The sequence below is a fragment of the Sorex araneus genome, chromosome X, assembly GCF_027595985.1.
Source record: "Sorex araneus isolate mSorAra2 chromosome X, mSorAra2.pri, whole genome shotgun sequence".
Lineage (NCBI taxonomy): Eukaryota > Metazoa > Chordata > Mammalia > Eulipotyphla > Soricidae > Sorex > Sorex araneus.
The window spans coordinates 290,845,621-290,871,925 of NC_073313.1; the positions used below are offsets into that span (position 1 = coordinate 290,845,621).

Here is a 26,305-nt window from a genome sequence, read left to right on the forward strand (position 1 = left end):
TGCAAATTTCATGACTTCATGTTTTCTGACAGTTACATAGTATTCCATTGTATAGATATACCAGAGTTTCTTTAACCAGTCATCTGTTTTTGGGCACTCTGTTTTTTTCCATATTGTGGCTATTGTAAACAGTGCGGCAATGAACATAGAAATGCAGATGTCATCTCTACTATACCTTTTTGCCTCTCTGGGATATATTCCCAGGAGTGGTATTGCTGGGTCAAATGGAAGCTCAATTTCTAACTTTTTGAGAATCGTCCATATTGTTTTCCAAAAGGGCTGAACCAGTCGGCATTCCCACCAGCAGTGAAGGAGAGTCCCTTTCTCCCCACATCCACGCCAACACCTGTTGCTATTGTTTTTTGGGATATGGGCCAGTCTCTGTGGTGTGAGAAGATATCTCATTGTTGTTTTGATCTGCATCTCCCTGATGATTAGTGATGTTGAACATTTTCTCATGTGCCTCTGAGCCATTCGGATTTCTTCTTTGGGAAAGTTTCTGTTCATTCTATCACCCCATTTTTTGATTAAGTTGGCAGTTTTCTTCTTGTGGAGTTCAACCAGTGCATTGTATATCCTTGTTATCAACCCTTTATCGATGGGTCTGCGTAAATATCCTTTCCCATTCTGTAGACTGTCTTTGTATTTTGGTCACTGTTTCTTTTGAGGTGCAGAAGCTTCTTAGTTTGAGATAGTCCCATTTATTCATCTATGTTTTCACTTGCTTGGCCAGTGGCGTGTCAGCTTTGAAGATACCTTTGGCTTCAATGTCGTGGAGGGTTTTGCCGACCTTATCTTCAATGTACCTTAGGGATTCTGGTCTGATGTTGAGGTCTTTAATTCATTTTGATCTGACTTTTGTACAGGGTGACAGGTGGAGGTCTAAGCCCATTTTTTTGCATGTAGCTGTCCAATTTTGCCAGCACAATTTGTTAAGCATGCTTTCCTTGCTCAACTTCACATTTCTTGCTCCCTTATCAAAGATTAGACGATCATACATTTGGGGGTGTGTGTCAGAGTATTCAACCCTGTTCCACTGGTCTGCAGCTCTGCCTTTGTTCCAGTACCATGCTGTTTTAATGACTACCACTTTGTAGTACAGTTGGAAGCTGGGGAGGTTGATGCCTCCCATTTTCTTTTTCCCAAGAATTGCTTTAGATATTCGTGGGGGTTTATTGTTCCATTTGAATTTCAGGAGCGCTTGCTCCATTTCTTTGAAGAATGTCAAGGGTATCTTTATGGGGATCGCATTGAATTTGTACAATGCTTTGGGGAGTATTGCCATCTTGACAATATTAATTCTTCCAATCCATGAGCAGGGGATGTCTTTCCATTTCCTTGTGTCCTCTTTTATTTCCTGAAGTAGCGTTTTGTAGTTTTCATTATACAAGTCCTTTACCTCCTTTGTTAAGCTGATTCCGAGGTACTTGATTTTTTGAGGCGCAATTGTGAATGGGATTGCTTTTCTCATGTCACATTCTTCTCTCTCATTATTTGCATATAGGAAAGCCATGGACTTTTGGGTATTGATTCTGTAGCCTGCAACTTTACTATATGAGTCTATTGTTTCTAGGAGTTTCTTGGTAGAGGTTTTAGGGTTCTTTAGGTATAGTATCATATCATCTGCGAATAGTGAGAGCTTGATTTCTTCCTTTCCTACCTGAATGCCCTTAATATCTTTTTCATGCCTAATTGCTATTGCAAGTACTTCCAGTACTATATTGAACAGAAGTGGAGAGAGTGGGCAATCTTGTCTCATACCTGTTCTCAGAGGGAAGGCTCTTAGTTTTTTCCCATTGAGGACGATGCTTGCCGTAGGCTTGTGATAAACGGTTTTGACTATATTGAGGAAGGCCCCTTCTATACTCATTTTGGTGAGCATTTTCATTATAAACGGGTATTGGATCTTGTCAAATGCTTTCTCTGCATCTATTGATATGATTATATAATTTTTATCTTTTCTTTTGTTGATATGATGGATTATGTTGATTGATTTCCGGATGTTAAATCATCCTTGCATCCCTGGGATGAATCCCACTTGATCGTGGTGTATGATCTTTTTGATGAGTTGTTGAATTCTATTTGCTGATATTTTGTTGAGAATTTTAGCACCTGTGTTCATCAGGGATATTGGCCTGTAGTTTTCTTTTTTTGTGGTGTCTTTGTTTGCTTTTGGTATTAGGGAGATATGGTAACTCAATTTTTTTAACTGGGTTCTCACTACTCCAGTTCAATCATAATAAAGTTCAACTTTCCCTTCTTTTGAGAGACTTGGAGTATGAAGTCTTCATTCATGTGGAAAACATGTGAACAACAGAGCCATCTTTCTACTCAACAAACTGTGCTGTAAATTCCTATTCACCAGTATAGCAAGAAACAGGGATTAAAGTAATAGAATGGCCAGAAGGATCAGTCCAGTTTGGAAGCCTGACTCATGTGCTGGGGGAGAAAGCAGTTGGGATGGAGAAGGGACCACTGAGTTAAATGATGGTTGGAGGGATTTCTCAGGATGGGAGATGTGTGGCCTCTCAGTATCTGTATTGCAAACTATGATGCCCCAAAGTAGAGAGAAAGAAGGAAGGTGCCTGCTACAGAGGCAGGGGGTGAGATGGGGTGGCACGAGGGATACTGGGGACATTGGTGGTAGAAAATGCACACTGGTGAAGGGATGGGTGTTCGATCATTGTATGAATGAAAGTCAATCATGACAGCTTTGTAACTTTATCTTACAGTGATTCAATTAAAAAACTTAAAAAGAGACAAAACTCCAAAGAATCAAGATGTCCTATTAGGATTAGCTTTAAAAAGATAGGCACCCCCAAAACCCAGAACTCATCCCAATGCCAGCTAACCACTGCCATTTATTTAGTACTGCTGCCTGCAAACCATCAGCAAAAATAAAAACTGGGGGTTTGATGCCTGTAGGATAACATAGCCTCAGGTAGTTTAGGTTTATTGGGTTACTCCCGTTACAGTGCTCCTATTCCTCTGTTTATTTGTGGCTTCTTTCTTAGTGTTCTGTTGACTTGCAAATATTGTTTTTCTCTTCTCCTTGAGTCCTTTGCATAGTTTATTCAGACCAATGTCCTTTTTGTAATGGACACAGGAAGACTTAGCAAATGGTATGCTTTTTGTAACCTGGGAGTCATTTGACTCTACATGGTATTTTCCTCCTGGGCATCTGTTCTCTCGACCTAAGCTTCAGCTGCCCTTACTTCCTAGCACCCCCAAAAATAGGGTCCCGACGAGGGACGAGACGGACCCAGGGCAAGCGGTGAGTTGTGTGCTACCCTGGCATCGAGATGGGCCTGGCCAAAGTGCCTAATGCTTAACTATAAATTAAGAGCTTGATCATGGACAAATGCTGTCATGATCCAAACAGTGATAACTAGATTCGGACCCTGCTAGGGTGAGGAATGATTAATCTGGCCTGAGTGCTGTGGTCTGAGTCTGTGGCAAGATGTTGCCAGGAGAGCTGCCTTGCAAGCCTCAATGTATCTCTTGCTATGTCCATACAAAAATAACTAGTATTAAGATGTTAATAAGTGTTTGGACTAAGGAAAAGAAAAAATACCTTAAGAGTCAGGAAGGGCTTTGGAATGCCCTGCCCTCAGGAAGGGCTTTCTTATGTTGATTTTGCTACCAGCCTGGGTAGCCTAGAGGGAAGGTGGGAGAGACAAGTAGGAGGAGAGGTTGCAGTTGATCCAGAGAGAAGACGGAGCTGGGAGTGCGGGAGATGAGAAAGATGGAAGATTGAATAAACAGTAACTAATCAGCAACCAGCTTGGTCCTCGTTCTTTCTTCGCCTGTTCTTGGCCAAGGCTGTCCCGACCCAGCCCATATACAGCGGTTCCAGAGCACCGAACGCGGGTGGTGATATAGAGCTGCCCGGAGAGCCCGCAAGTGCACATGCCCCTCGGCGTGCCTTAGTTTTTTACAGGTGCCTGACCTGGGGACCAAGCTAATCGGTAACAGGGACACAGTCCTCCCAGCACTCTTTAGATTGATGGCATTTACCATTTAAAATCATTGCTAGAACAGATGACTGGTTAAAGAAACTTTGGTGTATCTACACAATGGAATACAACGCAACTGTTTGGAGAGGTGAAGTCATGAAATTTGTTTATAAATGGATAGACATGGAGAGTATCATGCTAAGTGAAATGAGTCAGGAAGAGAGAGACAGACACAGAAGGACTGTACTCATTTGTGGAGTATAGAATAACATCACATGAGGTTGACACCCAAGGACAGTATATAAGGGCCAGGAGGATTGACCCATAGCTGGAAGCCTGCTTCATGAGTGGAGGGGAGAAGGCAGGTGGAAGAGGGAAGGGATCACTAGGAAAATGATGGCTGGAGGAATCAGTCAGGATGGGAGATGTGTGCCGAAATGGACCATGATGACCTCTCAGTGTCTGTGTTGCAAGCCCAAAAGTAGAGAGAGAGTATGGGGAATATTGTCTGCCATGGAGGCAGGGAGAGAATGAGAAAGGGGGGAGTATATCGGGGATATTGGTGGTGGGGAATGTGCACTGGTGGAGGGATGGGTGTTTGATCATTGTGTGATTGTAACCCAAACATGAAAGCTTGTAACTATCTCACAGTGATTCAATGAAATCTAAAAAAAAAAAAAATCATTGCACACCTTCCCCCAGTTGAACAGACTTCTAACTGTATCACATTCAAAGCAATTATTTAATTCCCAGTGGAAATGAAGCTTGTGACCTGAGCTACTTCACAGTAGCTTGCTTTACATCTTGTAGAACAATAACTTCTAACATTTTCCTTCAGTGGGAAACTACTTATCAAGGCATTTGTCACATGCTGGCCGCAGTCAAGGCACCAACAGTCCCAGGACACATAAAGCATAGTAACTAACTTAAGGAAACTTTTAGGTTGTTTTTTTTTTTTTTTTTTTTGTGTGTGTGTGTGTGTGTGTGTGTGCATACCTGTAACTAGGGCATTTATCATCTGGGGCTGGAAGCCCTAAGTTTGGGGAGATTTTACAGAGGCTCAGAAAAAAAGGCAGCTTCTGGGGATGAGTACAAGCCTGAGAGACAGTACAGTGGGTGAGGAAGAGTCAACCCTGGCCTGAATCCCTGAGCACAAAGCCATGAGTAAATCCTGGGCATAGGTAGGTGTAGTGTGGTTCTGTCTCATTCCCCCACCCCCACCTGGATAAAAAAAAGAGCATGAGTAAAGAATATAAGTGGGAGATAGAGAAGAGACTCCAATGTGAAAGAAATAAAGCTTGAAGAGAAAAATTTTTGGACTGAGTCTCACTTGGCAATTCATAACTACACTTGGCAGGGAAGGGAAGTTTGTATAATCCCAGGAGGCTTAGGGTGACTGCTAAAGCCCATCGAGATTCCTCACTAAAATCTAGCTCCAGCTCATTCAAGCTCATTTTTTCAATGAGGAAACTAAGGCACATGATAACTTAACAAAAACCAGTTATGAAAGCTACGGTAACATGGGTCTCCCAGTTCTTCTTACACTCCTGTCCTGCTATTCTGGGAAGCATTTCACAGAAATGTCAACTTAAACTTCAATCTGTCCATCTGAGCAATGTAAAGATATATAGCAGCAAGGTGGCAACAAAGATCCGCAGGCAAAATAATGGGAGAACTGATCCCTGTGATTGACCTGGAGGGGGTGGGGTTTAAAAGGAGTGTTGGAAGCAATATAAAGTGAATTTGTCATGTGACTAAGGATGAAGGTTGGAGTTGGGAGGAAAACTGAGGACACTGGTGGAGAGAAGGTAACACTGGTGGTGTTAGAACACTGAACAACTGTATTATGAAAAACTTTGTAAATCATGGTGTTTTGATAAAAACCACTGCATCACTGTATCACTGCCATCTCGTTTGTCAATTTACTCGAGTGGGCACCAGTAAGGTCTCCATTTGTCCCAGCCCTGAGATTTTAGCAGCCTCTCTTTACTCGATTTCCCAACGATTGGAGGCTCTTTCAGGGTCAGGAGAATGAGACCTAGTTTTACTGTTTTTGGCATATCAAATGCACCACGGGTAGCTTGCCAGGCTCTGCCCGTGTGGGCGGGATACTCTCGGTAGCTTGCTGACCTCTCTGAGAGGTCCAGCCCCAGATGACATTTTTTATGTATATAAAAATATATATATGTAAAAATATATAATAGCATGGCTTTTTCTTTGGTTTTGGGGTCACACCTGGCAATGCACAGGGGTTACTCCTGGCTCGTGCATTCAGGAATTACTCAGGAATTACTCCTGGCGGTGCTCAGGGGACCATATGGGATGCTGGAATTCTAACCCGGGTCGGCCGCATACAAGGCAAACGCCCTACACACTGTGCTATCACTCCAGCCTCAGCATGTCTTTTTAAACTGTGGATAACAGAACTGAAAGAGGAGGTTCTGAAGAAAAATCTTGCAGTATTAAAAAGCTTCTGAACATACAATTGCACACAACAAATTCAAAATAAATGTGTAATGAATCCAAGATGTTTCTCATCCATATAACATGTCACATGGTTTTGGTTTCCCCCCCCCCTCCTTTTTTTTTTTTGAGCGAAAAGGGTCCCCAGGTGGGGAAAGTTTAAGAAATCCTGCTGCGGGGCACAGCCCCAGGCATTTGGTCAGCTCAGGCTCACTCACTGCAGCCGTGAGCTCATGGGTTCCCTGAGGCCTGGGCAGCTCCACTGATCAATACACACTCTGCAACACGGAGCGGAGGAGGAAAGCCAAGGAAGCAGCAGAGCATGTGAGGGTGGAAAGACATTTGTTCCTCATGAGCAAAGCAAACAGGAACATGCTTACCTATTTCCCGCCACGTCCAGGACGTGAAGCTCCACTGCCTGTGAGAGCTCTGCGGGTATCCGAGTTAGTCTGTTGTCACGAACACAGAACACAGTGAGGCTGCAGCAACCACCGATCTACAGTTGGGAATAAAAAGCATCGTTTAAATAGCTTCTGCTCAAGTTGGTAAGTTCACGCTCCATTGACAAATGCAAACTCCATTCCATTTTTATAAAAAATTAAATATGGTAAACACACACGCTGGTCTCAGTTATGACCTTCTTGTGGAAGTACACAAACTCACATCTCAGTCCTTGCCATATTTGATATTGTTATTAAAGCAGGCAATTCAAAGGAAATTGAGCTATTCAATGTGGAAGGAAGGAAGAAAGAGGAGGGAGGAAGGAGAAAGGGTAGGGGAGGGGAAGGAGGGGGATAAGTAGGAGGGGGAGGGGGAGGAAGTAGAAAAGGAAGAGGAGGAAAAGGAAGAGGAGGAGGATGAAGAGGAGAATGAGGAGGAGGAGAAAGAAGAGGCGGAGGAGAAAGAGGAGGAGGAGGAAGAGGAAGAGGAGGAGGAGGAGGAGGAGGAGGAGGAGAAAGAAGAATGAAGAAGAAGAAGGAGAACAAGAATTCAGTGATTCTCAAATAAACTGGCAGTGTTTTTTTTACAGAAGGGAACCTAACCAAGAGAGTAGAAAGATAACTCAACCCCAGACACAACCTCCTGCAGGACTCCATACAGTACTATATTCTTAGACTCGCCATCCTCACTAAAAATAAAGACTGGCACAGCCCATGAAGGAAACTACTGAGGTCTCTGTGACACAGGGAAAACTACTCCAGAGGCTCCCAGTTAGGGGACTTGAATTCCCAATGAAATCTAAATGTATTTTCTACCCTTTCCTATTTACATGTGTTTAATGAGTACATAGTATCTTTAAAAGCAGAAGGCATAATTATAAAATTGCAATGTAGTTATCTTCATGGGAAAGTTTGTTAAAATATAAAGGTTCTGTTTGTCAGAATTAATACAAAGATTCTGAAGTAATATATTTAACTGCAGTATTTACCCATGATGGGCTGGAGCGATAGCACAGTGGGTAGGGCATTTGCCTTGCATGCGGGTGACCTGGGTTCGATTCCTCCATCCCTCTCGGAGAGCCCAACAAGCTGCCAAGAGTATCCCGCCCACACGTCAGAACCTGGCAAGCTACCCATGGCGTATTCGGTATGCCAAAAATAGTAACAAGTCTCACAATTGAGACGTTACTGGTACCCACTCAAGCAAATTGATGAACAACTGGACGACAGTGCTACAGATTTGCCCATAATGAATGGTCAATAAAAGTAAGCAAGCATGTATACACAAACTCACATTTATCTCCAGCCATCTGGAAAACTTTCAGATATATAGAAAGGTGTTTAGATGGTACCTTTTATTTCTTTGTGTAGTCATTTTTATCCAATAAAACTGGTTCATTCATTCAAGATACAATATTGCTTAAACTTTTGGATTCCCTTTCCTTTCCATTAGTTTTTGGGCCACTCCTGGTGGTGCCCAGGGTCCACTCCTGGTGCAGAGCTTGGGGGTCACTACTGGCATTGTGAGGGGAAACGTGGTGAGAGGGATGGAATCCAGGCCCCCTGGCTACTGCCTGCACTTCAGCCCTTTGTATTATTACTCCTGTCCCAAAGGCACTATTTCTTATAGAAATGCCTTTCTTCTGTGTTTCTTAAGTTTATCCATCACACCGTATTAGCTAAACATTCTCTAAACTATAAAATACTCTCTGTAACTATCTAATAGCACAAACTATCATGTGAGGGATTCTAAGATGGCCTGACAAAAATGCTGTTTAATTTACACATAACTTCATATGTGTAATAAGCTGGGTCTCATTCCCCTGACCCTGAAAGAGCCTCCAATGCGGCATTGTTGGGAAGGTCGAGTAGAGAGAGGCTTCTAAAATCTCAGGGATAGGACAAATGGAGAGGTTACTGAGACCACTCGAGAAATTTGACGATCAACGGGATGATGATGATGATGACTTAATATAATCAGGGTGCTTGTCATACAGAGTGCACATCCTCCGTACTAACACGAGAAGCCTACATAACCAACATTTTTCTCAGGTAGGTGTTTATATACATTACATGCATTTGTTTGCCAATGAAAGGCAACTACTTATGATTTGCTTATATGTGTAGTAAGGGGGAAAATTTTCTTTTAGAGGAATCTTAAGAATAGGCTCTCATGTCTTGTGAATATGGGGCCTCAATTGATGCCCTAAAAGCATTTTGCAACAGGAACTTGTGTGGGGTGTAGAATTTCTCCCTTCCTTGAGAAAGAAAATCACTGATTTTACTCCAGTACCCTGGAATATCATGGAAAGAAAATAATATAAATCCCGATTGTTTTGAGGACATGATCAAATTCTTTGATAAATTTAAACGATCCTAACAAAGATCTTCTCATAGGAAGGGAATCCAAGTAGCCCCTCCTTACCCCTCTATAATCTTGCTCCTTGAGAGGGTTTGGGTTCACAGAGGGCTACTTGTAAACTCAGGGGAGGTCTTCCCTGTGACTGAGGTTTGATAGCTCTCAACACCGCTGGCCTGGTCTCACTTTACATGCCTGGTCTACTCGGTAAGAAAAGCTGGAAACGCCAGCTCCTCACTACGGGATGAGGCAGTGACTTCCCTCCTGCTCAGTGTGCAGTACCAACACTCAATCCTGACTTGAGCACTGTGTCATGAAGTGGTCCATTGTCCCAGTCACCTGTACGGTATCTGCTTAGGGCCTCATCCTATATTCCACGTGGACATTTTCGATTGTATTAGGTGCATGTAATATCTAATTGTAAAACAAAAACAAACAAACAAACAAACAAAAAAACTAACCAGAGCTTGTCGGGTAGGGTTCTAAATGTCAGAGTGATGAAAGTGACGGGCAGCAGGTTGGCACATTTGAAGTGTTTGCTGGGGGAAATGGACTGTTTACAATCTTTCTTTTCTCTCTCCTTTCCACTCTAATCTGCAGGGGTGGAAAGCAACTGTACTCAGAGCAGGCTGGGCACCTTGGGCTGTCAGCAAACTGACTTCCTGATCTCCACTGAGTGTAGTTCTTGGAAGGTTACGCCCTGCAGCAGGGAATGCCGGGATGCTTCAGTCCTCCTCAAAGGCACGCCCTGTCCCAGACTAACATTCAGAGTCCTCTTTCCAAATCAGCCAGGAAGGGATGGCTGGAACCTTGATTTTCAGAAAATGCTATTAAGCAGCCACACCCATAATTCGAAAGATACAGTTCTCTGTAGGATGTCAAAGGGGAATGCGGCACAACAAAGGGAGTGTCTGCTTTGAGATCATACAGATGTGGGATAGAACTTAGGGTCAGTCATGTGCTTTGTGGGTTCGGCCACATTACTTTAACCAAAAGTTAACTATAAGGATTATATGAGATGAAGCCACAAGTATAATTTAGCACTTATCATAGAACGTGGCTGATTGCTGCTGCCAAATAAATGCGGTTGATACTGTTTTTCTAAGAAGGGAAGTGAAAATTCCAACTCCAAAAGACTGGTACAATCAACACTCAAACGAGTGTGCAATCCGTGCTGATGCTGGCAAGCTCATCCAGGATCTACCTCAACATCTTTAAGGAATCTGTCTTCCTGACAGTATTTTAGTGTTAGAACATGCTCAGTACTGTATCATAGCTATCATTCACAAGCACTTTTGCCTTTCCTCTTGGGTCTGGGAGATATAGTTTACCAGTTCTTTAGTGGTCATGAGGATAAAATGTCTCCATGACTTAGAAATTCTGGGAAGCAGAGTAACAGTTTAAATAACTCATTACCAGTTATGTAGGAAGCTGATATTTTTAAACTCCCTTAAACCACATAATAGCACCTTCCCAGAATACAAGGGGTTGGACTTGGATTCTCTGAGAGTTACAGAATATAGCTGAGAATCGGGTTTAGCTTTTTATAGTGTTTCAGTTTTAGACTATACTGTCCTCAGTTGTTTGCTACTGATCTAATCCACCTCAAGGAGATGGGATCTGTAGATCAGTTAGAAAACCTTTTGTCAGGTCAGCTTGCAATCAGTATAAACTGTTTGCCTCTGACATAACACTAAAGAGTATAATTAGGCTGATTCAAATATTCAAAGAGAAATACTTTCTCTTTTGTCTGCTTCTGTGCTACTTTGTGAATGTCTACCTTAAGTGTAAGAGTCTTTTCATTTTCTTTCAGTATCTTCCTGGTAATACTATTTACAACATAACCAAACCCACATTTCACGCAAAAGGGAAAATATATAAAAAGTAAAATCTGGTCAAAATACAATCTGAATAGAAATTAATATGATGTATAATTTTATAAGACAAAGATTATTTTTGACCTTTCTCATCATCATCTGTGTCATATTAGTCAATGCTCCTTTCTTCATAAATATTCTGAAAATGTGGCTTTGGGATTCCCTGTTCTTTTGGCCACTGACATAAAAATGCCACCAACAGCTACAACATTCTACTTTTCTAATTGTATAAATATAACATACATTGACTGGAAAATAAAAAACATACACCTGTACACATGAAAGCACACTGGATATGTAACTCAAAACAAATTCTACTACAAAGAGATAAACAACATTAACAACGGTGAAGGTCCAATCTTTTGGTGTCATTTCCATGCATTTGTGATTTTAAAGATCAACTTTAACAAAAAATTCAGGCCAAATATGACATCAAGAACATTGCCCCATATTTTTACATTTCTAAAAAGATTTTATCAGCCACTTCATTCTATGGATTTATCATAAATTAAACAAATCACCCATATTAGACACTGCTGGTTAGTTCTTCCATTTCCTTGCTGTGTGATCTGGGACAAGTTACTTAATTTCTCTGTATTTTGGTTTCACAATCTGTTGGATATTGATGATAATTTACCTATCCCTCATAAAACTATTGTGAAAACATGACAAGAATAAACATGAAAGGCCTTGGCACTGTGCCCAGTATGGGGTGTGGCATGTTAGCTGCTCCTGTGTGTAATAAACTTCCTTGCTCATCATTATTTATGTATATCTATAATTCTCTATTAGAGATAAATTCTTGAAGTGGACTCACAGAATCGAGGCTTGCACATTTTGGAGGAAAGCGAACACTGGTGAAAGGATTGGTATTGGGGCATCGTACGTATGAAACTAAATCATGAATAACTTTGTAATACAGTTACTCAATAAAATATTTTTGAAAAATAAAGAAAAAAACTGAATCTCAAAAAAAAGACTTGCACACTTTTTATACTATTATCATAGTCCCTTTCAGAGAAGCCATAAGAATTTCTATATCCATGATAACAGACTTTTTCCTGTACTCTTGCCAATGTGTACTTTCTAAAGCTTTGAAATAGGTGAAAAAACTTTAAATTTTTGTGAATAATAGAGGAGCTAAAAATTTCCCACAATAGCCTTTTCTCTTTGTCCTTTCTATCAATTGATGCAATTATTCGGGATGGGGGTATGGAGTATAAAACTTGTTTTTATTTTTATCTACTCTCTGTTATCTTCTTTTTGATGCCCAAGAATAAGGGAAAACCTTCATTTGTGATGGAATATTACTCTGCTTCCCAGTTGCCCTCACCTCTCTGAAGGTCACAAACCTAATTTTCACATAGACAAGTTTATCAATTGCATCATCTTTACTGAATTATTTTCTCTCTCAAGTTTAGGAAAGTTCCTCCATACTGAAGTCCAAGGACAACAATGTTTTAATATTTTTAGGTATTAAATGATCTCTTTTTTAACTTGCCAATAATTTTATAATATAATTTTAGGATCTAATGAGGACTTACACTAAAACTCTTTTAAACTATAACAATAAAAACACAGAAAGTGACCCACTAATGAATATATCATTATGACAGATTTTTTTGCTTATTGTACAATTACATATAGGCAATTAATATTTACGGATGTCTGGTGAAGACAGGACTTGGTGACCTTCAAATCCTGTCCTGTCTTACTTGAATGGGTAACTGCAGATCAATTAGGGTCACTTAAGTTTTGACTAAATAGAAAGAAAAGATGGGGTTGGAGGGGTGGAGCGATAGGACTGCTGCTGGGTGCTTGCCTTGCATGCAAGCAGGAGTAACTCCTGACTGCAGAGCCAGAAGCCCTAAGCATCACTGGGTGTGCCTCCCACCACCCAAAAATAGAAAGAAAGAGAGAAAGAAAGGAAGAAAGAAAGAGAAGACTGGGCTTTAGCCTTTCTTCCAGCTAGACGCTCCTATATAATAGAGATATTTAAAGGTACAATTTACCTAAGGGATATTATTGGGTCTCTTACATCAGACCCATGCTCACATACAGGGTAGACCAATTCTGTCTAAGGAATCATATTGCAATACAGACCCTTCTTACTTCTTCCCTCCACCCAAAATGAGTTTTTTAGGAAGCCTCCTTTCCCAAAACATACACTTAAGCAACAGGATGAGAAATCAAAGACACAATCAGTGGCTTGAAAAAAAACAGGAGCATGCCATTTGTAGCAAATAAAACAAATCTAGTCTTTCCATTAGAATAGCATTATGCCCACAAACTTGAATACAGTAAAGACAGATGAGCTGCCAAATGAAGTCTTTTAGAATTTCTGAGTCACTTAAAATGTAATTTGCAGAACAGTATCCTTCGGAGAGAAAATAATCTGAACAAATCTGACAAACACATAATAAAAAAAGGTTCCATGCAGTCATTTTAGAACAACAACACTGAACTGAGAGGAAAATATCCAGTATTGCACAATGAAGAACACACAAAGCAGTCAGCTGATTTGAATCTTCATGCAATTAAGCGAAATGGAAGTCAGAGATGCAACTGTGGTCTGATTAATACTTACAAGTTAACAAGTTACCTGACTTTTCTAAAATTCCAAGCAGCTAACAATTAAAAAAACAAGAGACATTCGTTGATTTGCAAATGTTTACCACAAATAACACCACAGAACACAAACAGACTCTGTTATTGTGACCCACACAGTACAAACATTTTTCTCTTCAACCATTTTGGGAACAAAAAAAAAGCAAATACATGTTGCTACAGACTAAGGAACTGTGATATAAAACAGACAATATACACTACTACCAATTAAAAAAAAAACACAAAAATATAGGAAGAATAGCACACTATATCAAAGCAATGGCGGTATTAGCAAATAAAGTGAGTAAGATATTTAGCAGATAAAGTGAAGTTGGTCAGCATTTCAGTTTAGGTGCGTCATGCAAGTGACTTAGCTGTTCAAGAGGAAGAGATCAAGTTTTGAAAGGAAAGGAAACAATTGGTAAGATGCAGGGTTTGATCCAACAGTATCAAGCTGGGACACAGAGGGCTCAAACAAACACAGTCTCATGGCCTTCCCCACCTCTCGGCTGTCTCAGGACCTGCCACAGTCACTCAAGGCAGGATGGTGCACCCAAACCAATGTGACGCAGCTGAGGTCAGGAGGCTCTCAGTGGTTTGGCTGCCCTGTGCAATGGTCAGAGGCAAACACTCAACCATTTCTGCTGGGTTACCAAAGTGTGACCCATAGCAGAATTGGAGACATGTGCTTGGTGCTGTTCCTACTCTAGGAACTGAATGTGGGTGATGGTGGGGGGCGCAGAGTAGTGATGGCAGTGAGGAAAGACAGGATTCCTAAGTATCTAAACCCTCTCAGCCTGATGGAACAGCGAAGGAAAGTAGCGTCGTCTTTAGACCTATTGATAAAACTCTCAATGCCAGAAAAATCATTTGGATGACATAGAAAATGGGTAAAATGTGAAAGCTAAATAAAATGGTTTGGAGCTAAAAATATTTTCACAAAGCTTTCAGTTTTCACAGTCCAAAAGAAAGAAAAAAGCTGTTCCAGGATATTTATGCCATAGCTAGCACATAGTAGTTATAATCATCTAAACACAAACATTAAATCTTGAGAGAAGGATAACTGTGGTGATAGCTTTACCAAAAGCAGAGTCCTTGTCGAGAGGGGGTTATTCTGAAAGAACCAAAAAGGAAGGGGGCAGCTGGGGATGGGAAGTGAAGCTAACTGAGGGGTAACATGAGAAGTCAATTTGGCACTGATCTTTGCTTGGCATTCACCTTGGCAATATTCCTAAAATGTACCGATTTTTCTAGACTGCCCTCAAAAAACAACAACAAAAAGGAGAATCTGATCTTTCTGTACCAAACTGAGGTCCTTCTTGTCTTACAAGGTCACAACGTTAGAAATGGCCATGCTGACTGCTATACTTGAAGAGTTAAGCCTTTAATGGCCAGTGAAAGACACGTGAAGGTAGAAGTCGGGAGCTCGTCTCTGGAGCTTCCGTCTCTCCACTATGTGAGGAAAGCTACTCACTGGTCCATTCCCTCAGTCTTAAACTGAAGATCGCCTCGTGACCACAAGAGCTGTTCTGAGGTTTCAAGGGGTCAACAGACATAAAATTCCCTATGGCATTAGAAAGACAAAACAGTCTTTGTTTTCTACTTCTTTGTTTATATGCCCCATCTATCACCCAGCCTCATGTATGAGAAAACGCATTTCGAGCAGAGTAAAATTAGTGTACAGAAAATAGCAACTCTTGTGTTTTATTTCATTTAGAGATTTGGAACCAAAATGTCTTGATCAGTAACAAGATCTCTTGGTGGAGTCCCAGTATTTCTGAGATATCTCTCAGTTAGAAAACTGTTATTTACATGCTGATATTCAGATTAGGAAGATGTCAGAAGCCCTTGGCTTCCTAGGCAGCAGCTAGGTTATCCAAGGAAAAACCTGGGACACCCTAGGAAGAACACACTGGGCAAAGGAAAAGATACCAAGTTCAGGCCCCTCCAGAAATATACTAGGAAAACAAGAAGCCCTCATGGTCTGCTCTGAAGCTATTCCGAGAAAAGATGTCAGAAATGTCAGAATAGGCCATTCCAAAGGAAACTGCGCCTGGCCAGCGAGAATGTCACAGAACACAGAAGCCTTTTCATGTGTGGTCCTGAGGAAGGAAAGGGGGGCTCACCCCATCTCATGGATGCCCTCAGTATAGTTTTAAGCTAAGCTATAATGCTAATTTAAAAATCATGCTCAAGGCCAGAGTGACAGTACAGCATGTACATTTGACTTGCACAGGCTGACCTAAGTTCGGTCCTGGCACCCCACAGAGTCCCACGAGTCCACTGGAGTGATCCCTGAGTGCAGAGCCAGGAGGAAGTTCTGAGCATGTAACCCCAAAACCAAAACCAAACTAAATAAAAATAAAATTAAGAAAAATTAAGATTAAGTTCAGAATCTTGTCCAGTCAAGCCCTCCTGGATCTAAAGAGAAAGCTTTCTTTCTAACGCACTGGAAACTGGCTTATTTGATCTACAATGGGTTTCCTCACAGTTCCCCGCATTCCCTCCTCTTGACAAAGCTTAAATGCCTCTTGGTCTGCAAAGAGATGCTCAACAAGGGATGGCAACTCTTTCTCCCTTGAAGCATTGGCAAGAAAAATCCTAGGAATCCAGCTTTAGCTTTTATTTGACTTCCTCTATGAGAATGCCTTTGTGGAGAGTTCATTCACTCCTTCCCAGACATGAACACTGTCTAGTGTTCATATGCCCAGAAACAGGGTTGCTTCAAGATCCATTCTTACAATTCCCATGGTTCATGGGATAGTTTAATGTCAAAGTTATCTATTTCCTCTTGCAAACTAACTTCTGCCAATGATGCCTGTATGGTATATTGGTATCTTCTGTATGTTGAGCAGGAAACCTGAGTCTTTCTTCATCCAACTAAACAACCAATCAGTTCAGCTTTCCCAACAGGCTTACAGCCTTGCAGACCCACCTACTCTCTCGTTTTTGTTGCTCATTCATTCATTGATGTAATTCCTCCAACCATCTCTAGATTTATAAGGAAAGATCATTCTTCAAAAAGGTTCACATAAGTCCTTTAAAGTATATGACTTTTTTTTTTTAAATCTGGCGAATTATTTCAGTGAAATGATTTTTTTCCCTTAAAGTACATACCTCTTTTGGTAATGACACTAATTTATTTCTGTCTGCATTCAAGTTACTCAACTTCTTAAGTTTTCCAATGCTCTTAGGTAAGGCCTGTTAAAGGAACATTTTAATCATTAAGTTAATATACTGCTTGAAAAAGTGTGGCAAAACGGCTCTTTTCAAGGACCTAAGGAATAGAATTCCATCCAGTTTCCTCCCTACCCATGAAGGAAAAAAAAAAGGTAACAATAATTTTTGAATACCAGATATTTGCAAAGTTCACTCAGGGGATGTAGAATTAAATACTTAACATCTGTGTTGAAATGGTAGCGTGTTCCAGTGAAACAAAGCCAAAGGCACAGACCGGGGAATAAGAAACACCTAGCAAAGGAGGAGACTCTTCAGTCCCAGCAGGGGAGAATTCACATCCAGTCATTCTTTTCCTGATCGTGCCTTTGAGAACTGCACTGAGACTGTGGTTTAGATGACGATGGCACCCAAAGTGCTGGCTGCAGCTGGAAATCAGGACCCCCTCTGGGTGCAGGAGGCCCAGGAGAGTAGGAGGGAGGGCCGCCAGGGGAGCACAGGTCCCTCTGGGAACAGGCTACACCCATGGCTGGAGCGGGGAGTGTGTCTGTGAGACTCGCATGGAATCCAGGCTGAATAGCATGTTTGGTACTATAATGCTATTTGTAAGACTGAAACCTCAAACCACAGTAGGAAGATTCACTCCCTCCCATCGCTCCTGCCAGAGGAAGCCTCTGACTCCTTTTTGTCATTTTTTTCTTGATCAACTGGGCCAGAGGTTCAGTGGGAGCATCTGATAATGTGGTAGGGGCAGGGCGACTGCCAGCTTGTGCTGGGAGGTGGCTCCTGTCAGTGCTCAGTTTCCATTGCAGTGGCAGCAATGGAAACTTGGTCCCAGTACACAAAGCATGTGCTCAGCCTGTTGAGATGTCATGCTTCACAAGTTCTTTTTAAAGATGTAACACAGGGAAATTTCCCTTCAGTCCACCCAAATTATAAGCAGACTCTCCTTGGAAAGTCTTTTTTGACAGAGAGAGCACAGGATAAATAGGCATTTGAAATGCACATGCCACTCACCAGGAGCCGATTTTCTGTAAGAACCAATTCAGTGAGGCTTTCACAGTCCCCAACAGTGTCAGGCAATTGTGAGAGTCTGTTCTGATCCACCTTCAAGATTGACAGTTTCTTTAGTTTTCCTATAAAGGCATTATTTAAACTCATTAGACATAGTTGTTTTCCAATCATCACTTGATCCTTCCTATCTGCTGTTTGTGTGTATGTGTGTGTGTGTTTTAATCAGCTATTCATTCCCCCACCCCCACCCCGTACAACCAGCTTTCACATTTTGAAATCACAATCTCACTTAGATCACTAAGACTAGGGTTAAAATAATTTGCACAGAGCATGAAAAACAGCCAGCAATTAGAAGCAAATCATTTTAAAAGTCACTACCTAAAAATAGCCTATTTAAGGCCTGAGCATTTAAAGAAAAAGCAAAAGGCTCTCAAGGGCTCTTTAAGAACAGTAGCTATTTCTTGTACAAAAAAAAGGGACTCTCTTTACTTAAGAAGTCTTTAACACATTACTTGAAAATCTTACTCCTGGAATAGGCAGCATACTTACTAAAAGCCAAACCAGTAAAGTGCAGCTTATCATCCATGAAGGAAAATGATTCAGTGGTGGGTCTGATCATCTAGTATTTCTGTCTGTGTAGAAGGAGGCAGTCAACTCTGGAAAGACTTCTACTCCTTTACTGGGGCAGGCACCAGTCCTGGGTGTGACTGAGCATCTCAGAGCCTGACAAGGGGAGGGAAATCCTCATCTTTCCCAGGTTTACTGTAAAGTATGATTTGAGAGTCTGAGCCTAGAAGCAGACGTTGCCTGGTACCCACTGTGGGCAGCAGGCAGGTGGGCATGTTCCATCAGAGCACCCTCATGAAATCAGCTAACTGTCTCTACCTCTACCGTACAATGAAAGCCCCAAACTGCAGGATGGGAGATGCTGGGAGCATTATCAGGTCTTATGTGCAGTACAGGGGAGGAGAGAGGCACTTATCCCAAAGCTCTCTCATCATCAGTAACCAAGTCACACTGTCCCCTTGGGCTTCTCCCACCTTGCTCACACTAGGTAGAGGCTGGCATTCCCAGCAATGCTCAATTACCACAGCCCGGGCACACCTCCCTGCAAAAGAAGTCCACCACAGAAACTCAAAGTTGTGCTCAATCCTGTGAGCTTTTCTCTCACCTCTTCTGAAAGGTACTCCCTTTCTTCCTACTGAGCTTCAACTGATTTGCAGCAGAGTTTTTACACATTCCCCACCTCCATCTTTTTTCCCTCCCACACCGTCTCTTTCCCTGAGGTAAATTTTCTGTTATCAAGTCCATTGGTCCATTCTTATTTTTGTTTGGCCTGTTCATCAATTCTATGTCATTATGCTACACATGTAAACTCTTTTCTCCTGGCTTATTTTCTTATTTTCTCCTGACACTTAATTCCCTAGAGCGACTTCTATTTTTTTTTTTTTATGAATGGTAGAATTTCACCTGTGTTTTGTTTTGTTTCAAACAGCTTCATAGTTTGCTGTTGTAAAATGTAATTTGTCTTCATTATCCAAATCACCCACATTGTTTGCTTCCATATTTTAGCTACTGTAAATAATGCCACAACAAATACTTAAGTAGATATAACTTTCTACCAGTTTGTGCTGGTAGAGGTCATGAGGACCACTCATCAAGCCCAGGCCCTCCTGCATGTAGCCTAATACTTGCTGCTCTGGATGTAAACCATTTTCACAGGTTTATGGTGGTATACCATTGTGATCTTAATTAGAATTTTCCTGGTGTTCATAACGATAAGTAGTTTTTCATATATATGCTTATTGACCAACTGTAAATCCTCTCTGGACAAAAGATTTTTAGATCTTCTGTCTACTTCTTGTCTCAGTTATTTCTCTTAAACTGTATGCATCCTTTATATTCTTTGACTACTAACCCCTTTATCTGATGTAGGTGGGCACTTTGTTGCTTTCATACTTGTTTTCATAAATGCTCTGTCCAGATTTTTGTTTGAAAATATTCACTTCGTAGATTTGGAAAGTGTTCTGTTCATATTCTCTTTTAATATATAAAATCTTTTACTTTTAATGTAGTCCGATTACTTTCATTTCCCTTGAACTAGGGTATAATAAACCTATTTAAAGCACTTTAAAAAAAATCAAATTGAAGTCATTGGCTGAGATAGTACAGGGGTTAAAGCACTTACCTTGCACAGGACTAACCCCAGCTCAAGTCCCTAAGCACCTCCAGGCATAAGCCCTTAGTACTGCCAGGGTATGACCTCAATGGCCATGTCCAAAATACATAAATTGAGGTTCACAATCTTTTATTTCATATGTAATAAATGTACTCCACAGCCATCTCATGTCTCCTACTTCCTTTTCTAAGTAAAACTCAACCTCAATTCCTACAATTGCTTCCACTGAATATTTCTACGAACAATCAAATTCACCATCAATTTTCTAACCATATTTTGTCAAAATTCAATGTCTATCTCCTGCAGAGTAGCTATTATCTACTTTCTCTTTCATCTCAACTACATAACAGAAAAGAAGTAGTCCTCTGTCCCAACTATGCAGTGTCCCCGACTATTAAAAACCCTTTTAAACCCTTTTAAAACTTCTTTTGATGTTTCAGAAAGCATCAAACATAGAAATCCTATGTCAACTATATGGTTAAATAGTTTCTGACCATTTCAAACTAGTTTTGCCATGGTAAAGCTGCAAATTCACATCTATTTGTGTCTTCTCTGTTTCCATTTGTTTTCTCACCTTGGACTTAATTCCTTTATGGTAAATAAAACAATCTGAACTGTTTCTTTTATACTTTGCTTTTTAAGTAAATAGCATAGAATGGTTTAAGTAAAGATAATTCCCAGCATACTACAAAGGTCTCAATTTAACACAGTCCTCCCTAAATCATGCAATCAGGTCTATTCAGGATGTCAATTAGAAATTTCTTAGTGACTATGCATAAGCCTGAACCTCATTTTATTAGTGTACTAAATCCTATTAAAATCACTGACAAATTGTAGATGAAGTAGATATGAGTCAACACTTAAAGCAGAAACACCTAAAACTGCCACTGAACCAAGACAACAAATACTTGCTTACAGAGAAACTTAAATAGTAATGAAAATTTTCTGCACGCGTGATTTGAAAACACACAGAGCAGCAAAAGAGTCTCCTGTCCTACACCTAAGATTGGTGACCAAAGGATCCGAGTTCAGTCCAAAGGCTCCAGACAACACCTAGCACCTACAGTGGTCAGTGTTTCAATACGTACCGATGCCATCTGGAATCACTTCTAGTAAGTTCTGGGAAATGACTAAATCTGTTAGTGAAGTCAGGCCACTAATTTCTTCAGGAAGTCTTTCCAACCTGTTTTCAGAGACATCTAAGCATAGCAGGTTCTTCAGATTTCCTATTTCCTACATCAGTGACAAAGAAATACAAACTCAGGCATTAAAGCAGTAAAGAGAAATTTGCTACAGTGATTATTTTGGGAGCTGTGGGGGGCAATCAAATCTCAATGTAGTCCAAAGGATACTTCTGTACCATATACCTACATATGAAGATTGGAATAAATTTTCAGACTCCCTTCCAATGAAAATGGGAAACTATGAATCACAGACACAGAGCTCAGAGGGATGCAAAACCCTCCAAATTTCAGAAAAGCAGAAGTTATTCTCACTGAATAAGAAGAGACCGGCACCAAGAATGAATAAATGACTACTAGGTCACACAATAAGAAAAAAGAAGACTAGTCTCTAGTCCCTGAAATTTAGTAGAGCATCACTTCAAGGCACACAATGTCAGCAAGCCACCTGCTTTTCATCTCCCAGGACAAGCAGCACTTTTTACAAGGAACATCATTGTGATCCTTAGCAAAACAGAACTTAGAGACCCACAAAAACCTCTACCATTAATAGCAATACAGAAGAGAAACGTGGTTTTTTTGAAGGAAAGCAGTTTGTCTGGAAATGGGGAAAGTAGTATTTTGATGAATTACTTGACATTAGTAAAGTTAGTATTTTCTATTATCTCCTCTCTTAATCTCTACTTTCCATTCCCAACGGCACTATCATAAATTCCTGTTTACCCTCTCATCCAAGCCCTTTGCTCTGTCTACTCAAATCAGAGCCCAGTAGGCCTCAGTCTAATCTGTGCTTCTGCACTTTCCCTCCTGGAAACTCAGCTAGTACTAGTTAAGGACTCACATAACCTACTCAAAAGGAGACAATTCATGGCTCCCTGATGTCTGAGTATAAATTCTTCAATCTATATTTAATCTGGCTGATATATTCTTGCCAGCTTCTCTCCTGCCTCATATGCATCCTATAACCCCATTCCTGCATTTCCTATCTTTAGGACTCCAAAATACATTTCTATTCCTTTACAGGACACAGACTATTTTTGTTCTACTTTCTTCATGAATTTCCTTTAACAATGTCTTGGACTCCTTTTTATTGTGCCATCAATGAACACATACACAAAAAGTTCCAATTACATGAGATTGTTGAGTGTGTTTATTCTGGTTTAATAGCCATTTATATGAGAAGCAAATGTGATTTTTAAATATCCATTTAATCTAGAACCACTGGAGTTTTGTGTGTAGAATGAGGCATTTGCACATTATTTATTTGTATCATAAAAAGTATTCTGGCTTTGAGGATACCAAAGAGATGCCTACTTATGTGGGTGCTACTTGCTTGCATAGATTTCTTGTCAACTTAGCCAGAAGGCAGATTGTTTGCTAAGACTCCAAAAGCTGTCTGTGTACTTAGAAGCCTACATACAATAAAACATTTCATTTGGAACTTGGTTCTCACATGGTAGCTATATGAAAAACCGAACACCATGACGTGCCAGCAAAAACCATAAGCATTACTTGGAAAAAGACAAGAAATAAAAGCCTGTAACATTTTTTGTATCAACTATTCCTGGGAAAAATGTGGTCAAAATTATCCTAGAGTACTTGGCACACCACAAAGAGTGGCAGAAATGTATATCATCAGAATCACGAGGCCTGGCAATTTATGAATTTGCTGGCTTGAACTAAGCCATATGGGCAGCAAAGATGAAATAAAATACAGACTTCAAGAACTAAAGGATATATTTACTATCTTCAGAAATGGTGGGTTGAGGTTTTCAATTTTTCTATGGCAAACAGAGCATGATGAATGCTCAATATTCATTTCCAAATGGGCTTTTTTCAACTAATATTTTTGGCATTCAAGATCTTTGTTACATGGAATCTTATGGATGCTGAACATGATTTTATAATGGGAGAAGAGAAGACAAGGTAAAGTACCACTTACCTGAGGTAATTCTGACAACTGATTTCCATCCAACCAGAGATCCTTTAGATGTAGGAGAGCTCCAATGGACTCTGGCTAAACAAACAAACAAACAAATCATGTTATGCTAACAAAGGTTTGACTTTCAGTTTCCTATGAAAATAGAAAGACTTCTGGAGCCAGAGAAATGGCTCAATGGTGGAGCACAGGCTTTGCATGCAAGAGGCCAAAATACTGAGGAGAATGTTTGCTCAAACTTCTCCAATATCAGACTTTTTTCCTAAAAAGCCCCAACTTTCCCAGGAGTGACAGTTATTTCTGCTTATGCCCACCATCTGCAGTCCTGCCCCTCCTTCTCCCTCCCTTCCCCTCTCTCTCTGCTCTCCCTCTTCCTCTCCCTCTCTTTCTTTTCTCTACTCTTTCTCTCCATCTCTCTTCTCTCTCTCCTTCTCCCTCCTCTGCCTCTCCCTCTCCTTCTCCCTCTCTCTCTCTCTCTCTGTTGTTGGTGCCAGGGATGGAATCCAGGTCCATGCATGTAAGGTACATGCTAGAACCCATGTTCATGCATGTAAGGTAAGTGCTTTTCACTGCTGAGTCACATCTCTAGCCCTGAACTTTCTATAATTCTCTCAAGCTGTCTTTGTAGAAATACCAGTTCATAACAATCACTAACAACCCACCCGCCCATCCAAATATTCTGTGATTATAACTTGACAAAGTTAATTCAAATCTCTCCTTAGTGCACTTACCAAATTATATATTTCATTGTTTCCTAAATCAAGTTCTTCTAGTCTCCGTAGCTGAGCAAGAGAACTATATAAGGGAGAGAAAAAGGAGCTCTTAGAACTTAGAATTGCTGAGCAGAATGGTGTTCTCACTTGGTCTGGTTTCCAAAAATAAATTCCCTTTAGATGTTATGGTAGTAAATACCGCACATGAAGTGTTAGTAAGATAATATCCCCCAATCTTTTCAAAAGTCACCATTTATTTTGGACAAATTTTCTTTTTTAATGCTAAATTAATTTAGCCCAAGACCCTCTTAAAAATTTTCCCAGAAACTCACTCAGGAAGACATGTAAGAAGATTCTCTCTTAGTTCCAGTGAAGCCAGGTTATAAAGACTAGAAATGAAGAGGGAAAAAACTGTAAGGAAAAATTCCTGAGACTCTTCTTACTGCCGTCTCCCCATATATACACATGCTTCCTAAAACTTGCTTAGGAAAGTATATGTGACCACCAGCCCCCAGCCATAAAAAAAAACCAACATAATCTCTGCCTTCCAAGTTTTAATATTAAAATTTTAAATGTAGTGTCATCATTTTAAGGCACCCTCATTTGAATAAAGGACAACTTCTGAAACACAATACATCTTCTGGACATTAGGATGTGTTATTGCCATAAAAAGTCATGTCTTGAGTCTCATGGACATATTCTTCACTTCAGAGTGCTTCCTCAAACCTCAGTGAGAGCCAATCTCTAACAAAAAGGGTGCTCAGAGTTCAAAAAGCTAAAGTGTACTACACAAGATTGAAAGTCACAAAGCAAGTGGAAGAAGTACCATAGAAGGAACTGTCTGTCAGGTGCATCAGGGATAATGTAGAAATGTACCTTACAAATGCTGGGAACACAAGCCTTAATTGGTCAGACAATTATGATAATGTGGCCTGTATTCCTCTCACAACCTAGAATGGTTCTCTTCAGATTTTTCTGCCTCTTGGGTAAAATGCACATCTACTAGAAGCACAGTGAAATGAGTGAGATGATATTCTCCCAGCCAATTATCTGGCTTGAATTTTGATAGGTAATAGAAATCCTGCATCTCCAGAAACCTCAAATATCCAAATGATGTTAGCACTGACCAGACACCTGATATGAAGTATTACTTATCTATTCCCCAAGCCAGCGTTGTACCAATCTGTACCAAGAGAATATTTCAGATTTTGCTGATATCACTGTGATAACATCCAAATTTGGAGTACTTTTATTTGTGAGTTCACAGAATACAAGGAATCAGTGAGACATTACCCAAATATTCTAATCAACCTTTATCCCCTATTCTTCTTCCAACTAATACCCAGAATAATGAACACAATGAATACTAACAAAGTTGGCTTCATAACATTCAAAAATGTAGGAACAGTATACACACGCTACTGTTCCTCTAAATCAATATATGTTACAAATAAATATTACATATTTCATACCAACATTTTTCAAAAACTATACAACCAGGTACTTTTCCAAGTCTGTGTTTATACAGAAAAAAAAACAGCAATAGGAAGGAATGAAAGGTGAGAAAACTACTGCCCATTTATCTACTTTCATTTCTTTTTAAAAAAATATTGTAATTGAGGTGTCAAAGTTTACAATACTACTGAAATAAACCAATCTTCTTTATCCACACCAAGGACACTTAGACATTTATAGGTGTGGTCATTTTAAAATTATGATCAACACTTAGAAATCATCTTTAAACTTCATCCTGAGACTAAAAGGCATAGGCCACAATTGCCATAAGCAAATAATGCAAAATGCCAAGAGACTGGTGGACATACATAACTTAATAGTAGTGTCAAGTTGATTAAATGCAACATCCCTGTTATGCTAAATTCCAGATACAACATCCTGCCAAGTTAAAGGGTTCTAACTTCAGAACCCTTTTCATTAGGAACTTATTAAGCTATTCCTGACATTAATAAGTTATTATTCATATCATTTAAGATTTTGAGTTTGAAAAGTTGTGAAAATACCTACTTTTTTGTTATTTCCCACTGTATATCCACATTCATATCCACATTCTACGTTTTAACCAATAGAAAAAACATGGATATGTAGGAGGCGAAAAAATATTTCTGCAACCTTTCAAAACTGAGAAAGTAATTCAATGACAGATGACATTTCCTCATCTTTGCCTGCTGAGTTGTCACCTATGGATTGTACATGGAGTCTGAGACCACAGGTCTAAGCCTCGGGGATAAAACCCTACCATATCCCTTACTACCTTGCTGGATTAGCTCAGCTGAGGCACTTCACCACTGAAGCACCGTCTCACACAAAATGAATGTGAGATTGTGTGTGTGTGTGTGTGTGTGTGTGTGTGTGTGTGTACACTTGGGGGAGAGGGTATGGCAA

The 26,305-nt window shown here is 40.3% G+C and overlaps 1 protein-coding gene across 1 annotated transcript in view; it reads right to left on the bottom strand.

Moving 5' to 3' along the window:
- The window catches only part of LRRC1 (leucine rich repeat containing 1), a 149,014-nt gene that overhangs the window by 12,083 nt on the left and 110,626 nt on the right, over positions 1-26,305 (bottom strand). Inside the window, exons 5-11 of the mRNA XM_055123441.1 lie at positions 24,238-24,294; positions 23,924-23,987; positions 23,196-23,270; positions 21,161-21,305; positions 17,897-18,015; positions 16,820-16,903; positions 6,800-6,915 (exon numbers count right to left, since the gene is read on the bottom strand). Of these exons, the coding sequence (XP_054979416.1) occupies positions 6,800-6,915; positions 16,820-16,903; positions 17,897-18,015; positions 21,161-21,305; positions 23,196-23,270; positions 23,924-23,987; positions 24,238-24,294 (660 nt within the window). The remainder of the gene's footprint in view (positions 1-6,799; positions 6,916-16,819; positions 16,904-17,896; positions 18,016-21,160; positions 21,306-23,195; positions 23,271-23,923; positions 23,988-24,237; positions 24,295-26,305) is intronic.